This window comes from Melampsora larici-populina, assembly GCF_000204055.1.
Source record: "Melampsora larici-populina 98AG31 unplaced genomic scaffold MELLAscaffold_17, whole genome shotgun sequence".
In the NCBI taxonomy this organism is placed as follows: Eukaryota; Fungi; Basidiomycota; class Pucciniomycetes; order Pucciniales; family Melampsoraceae; genus Melampsora; species Melampsora laricis-populina.
Window position 1 is genome coordinate 25,299 of NW_006768781.1, and position 3,717 is coordinate 29,015.

General features: G+C 43.9%; 1 protein-coding gene across 1 annotated transcript; it reads right to left on the reverse strand.

The window, feature by feature from the left end:
- Positions 1 to 657: 657 nt before the first annotated feature.
- On the reverse strand, positions 658 to 3,493 carry MELLADRAFT_71814 (family 17 glycoside hydrolase; the record flags this gene model as incomplete). Its single annotated transcript, XM_007409912.1, has 12 exons — positions 658 to 1,283; positions 1,358 to 1,385; positions 1,448 to 1,489; positions 1,553 to 1,564; positions 1,644 to 1,832; positions 1,900 to 1,954; positions 2,022 to 2,113; positions 2,180 to 2,311; positions 2,374 to 2,560; positions 2,694 to 2,886; positions 2,960 to 3,191; positions 3,329 to 3,493. 11 exons carry the CDS (start codon positions 2,979 to 2,981, stop codon positions 1,072 to 1,074), a joined length of 1,164 nt encoding a protein of 387 aa, XP_007409974.1.
- Between the last annotated feature and the right edge of the window lie 224 nt (positions 3,494 to 3,717).

The following is a 3,717-nucleotide window of genomic DNA, read 5'->3' on the forward strand; positions in this document are numbered from 1 at the left end:
TCAATTCTTGAGCCTCAATGTCGTTTGTTGAGGATTTCTTGTACTTCAAATTCTTCTTCCTTGTTAATCACTATTGGCGGACGCGGTTTTTGAGCTTGTCCAGACACCTACTTTCCTCGTAAGGTTGTAATAATCATACTGAAAACACTGGATGCACGCGACTCATATACACTCAGGTGATTTCAATATATGATCATTTGGCAAAACGATTTCAATTTTGATGAAAGGACCTAGCCACGTGTGCAATTTAGCACTCAGCCGGGTGGTTGAGATGTCTTGCATCTAGCCATACTTTTGAATCAATTTCCCAATCCGACGTCTCTCTAATGTGTTTGTCGTACTCGGGGGAAGAAGTTGTATTTTAGCCCACTGTGATCCTGTGAATCAACAAGCAAGAGCAAAGGCACCAAGTATCTTGAAACATAAATGTTTCTGTATATTGTGCACAGTGTTGAAATTTGATCACAATTGGATAAATTACTCTCCTCTTGGGACTAACACTCATCTACCCTGGCATACTCGGTGCGACTTTCAATCATAAGACCCTGGACATTGTCACATCAGTGGTGGAAATCGCATGATCGATAACATACACCGTTCGCAAGTGCCATCGCGAGGTTCGGTTGAGGACAGTAACAATCCACACAGGCCAACTGTACAGCTACTCGACAAGAAACTTGGTCACTTCATAGAATGTCACACTCACTTGGGCCAGAATATGAATTCATTTAATCAACTAAAGGATAGATCCGAGAAACTAACATGAAAGTGTTGCAGTAAAAAGGTGAAAAGAAACGTTCGCAAATAAAGAGTTACGATATTGGAATTTACAAACTCAATACGTAGAGATTCCGAGTATAGATGCTATATGAGAGAAGTTAAAGTTAATCTGATTTGAAGGTAAGATATTCGAAAGATATGCTGATATTTCGGAATGTGCACATGGCCCATGTAGAGGAACAAGGTGGATAATATTGAATATCCGACTATGACAAGGACAAAAGCTCATAGTGTGAACGCATGTAACCCATCCGACACTGACAAATGTAGGTAGCAGACATGCAGATAAGTTTACAATAGCACGAGGAGCCCAATGATGATAAGCAGAGAGCTCATGATCAATGGCTGCATCTCACGACGAGGAGCACTAGACTTCTTCGCGCTACCTTGGATCGGTGTGATGCCACTACCAGTGTTGGTAGCAGCGCTCGAAGAAACCACGACCGCGCGATTGGTTGGAGATTGAACAGGGCAGCTTGGGAATTTCAAGTCTTTCAACTTCACTATAAAGGCAGAACGATAGGTTTTCGAAATCAGCTATGTACCACTGCGGGAGCATCGGAATAGTTAAACTAACAGTTTGTATCGAACAATCCCCAGTATGGCTGATAAGAAAGGAATACATGTTAGCATTGGGTGAATCGATTACAACGCAATTCTGACTTACTTCGACACCTCCATACACCTTTTTCCAGATTTCATCTTTGTACTGTGGTCATCAAGGCAGGTTAGTTAAGTATTAGCGTGAAAATGAAAGGTTGATATTGCCTACCTCGAAGAAAAACTGAACAGATTCAAAGCAACATGAAGGGTAATCGAAGTTAGCTCAAAGTGTATAGTCAAATGCACATGAAATGACTAACGTAGTTGGTTCCGTTAGCGTTGGCGGGACAGATGAAAGTGTCTAAAAAGGTTTGCAAGTTGGCATTAGAGGGTCCACTGGGCCAGGCGGCTGACATCGATGCATTGTCGGTCGTTGTGGGCCAACCAGTCTCGGCAATGTACATGATGGGATTGTTGGGTGCTTGAGCACAGATCTTGACATCAAAGTCCTACACGCAGTCATGGAGTTGGTCGTCAACTCCGCGTCAAGCATGCTAGGAAATCGGTAAAACTAACCTGATAAAATTGCCAGGTCCATGTAGCAGCATCGGCAATCGGAACTTTTCCAAACCTGAGCACCAGAGCATGTTGAGTGTCATTGATCAGTAAGTCGAGCAATGGAAGGTGAAAAAACTAACCAAGGATGTACGTTGGCCATGACATAGTCGGCACCAGCGCAAAGCTCTTTGGTCACAGCGCTTCCGGCATCAGCAGTTCCGAGTGGAATTGACTGTTTGGAAAGTCAGATTTCATCAGCTCAAAAATCGGACCGTATCAAACACCGAAAAAGACCTACTTTGGGGAGTTTCATGGCTTGGAGAGTTTGGTTGGTTTTTTTGATGTAGTTCAGCAATGTTGTTCGAGCGGCAACCCCTTTAGGGTCAGTGGCTGACCCACTGTCCCCATAGGAAAGAAGCAAGTACTCGTTCTGAACAGTCACAGTAGGCGTAAGTGTTGGATGCAAAGTGAAGTGCAGAGGAAAAAACCAACTCCAACGGTGATACCGGCAATGTGGTCGACACCATAGTTCTTGATGGCATCGGTGACAGCGTCCATTTGACGTTGGTAAACAGTGTCGTTTCCGTCAATGAAGATTCCAAGCCAGACACTGAGGTCAACGTTGCCGGCATCCTTGATACCCTGAAGGACTAAAGCAGTCTGATTGCAATCCGACCCACTGAGTCACCAAAAGATTGAGATAAAGAGTAGAATCCACAAAAGTACAAGCACAAGCAGCCAATAAGATCGGTTTATAGATCAGCATGGTGGTAAATTTGGATGGACATATCGTATACGAAATAGTAACCCACTAGAGACGAATACGAGGGGTGAATTGAGCGACATTGGCCATGTCTCGGGTTACAGCGGCCTGAGTAGCCCCACAGTTGGGCAATAAGGCACCTTCAGGAGAGTAAGCCATCCCATAGAAACTCCGTGTAACACCTGGAATTTGCTGTGCATTGGCGGAAAATGAACCGAGCAAGCCGGCCAAGAAGACCACCGCTGGTAATTGTGAAAAAGTGTTAATCGTGAGTGCGGACACAGAATATTTCGAAATTCACAGATAAAGACCTACCTGAGCGAGTGGCAAAAGTCATTGATGCTTGAAAAGTGATGAAAAATCAAAGATACCAGTGTCTGAACGATAGAGCTCCAGAATATGGAAAGCGAATGAGTGAGGGTAGTTGAGAAACTAAAAAGGAGGAATCAAAAACGATAAAACGAGTCGCAAATGAGGTGAACGACCGTGTAATGTTCTTGGTAGGTCGAAGGTGAAAACGATCAAAAGAAGGAATGTGATGTTCGATCTGTGGAAATCAAAGGCTGGTTAAGTTAAGAGTCAAAGGATGGGAGAGGTAGGGCGAAAAAACTCGGGGTTCGGAAGAGCGCGGTAAAGTTGTAAAGAGAAAGAGAAGAATGAATTGAATCAATTTCGATGACGCACCAAAGTGGAATCAGGGACCGACAAAACTGTCCAAAGCAGTTCTGATTGAGTGGTTCTTCGAGATCAGCTTTGTATACTTTCAAGCCTGCGGTGCTGCGCTTGGGTAAGAGGTATGTGTGCTTATGTGTCGATGAAGGACAGCAGAGTGCCAAAGTGTTGAATCGATGAGAGAAAACAGCAGAAAACGTTGGAGTGAGACTGGGCTGATATACACCAGTGAACGAGATCGGTTTTTGCAGGTGTTGGAAATTTATCAACTACAATCACTATTTTACGCGGGTGGCGGTCAGACTAGATCAGATGAAATCAAATTGAATGTGTCAAAGCTGAAAAGGTGCGAGAGTTGGTGAACTTGATGATTGATTGATTGGTCGAGTGAGTATTCTTGA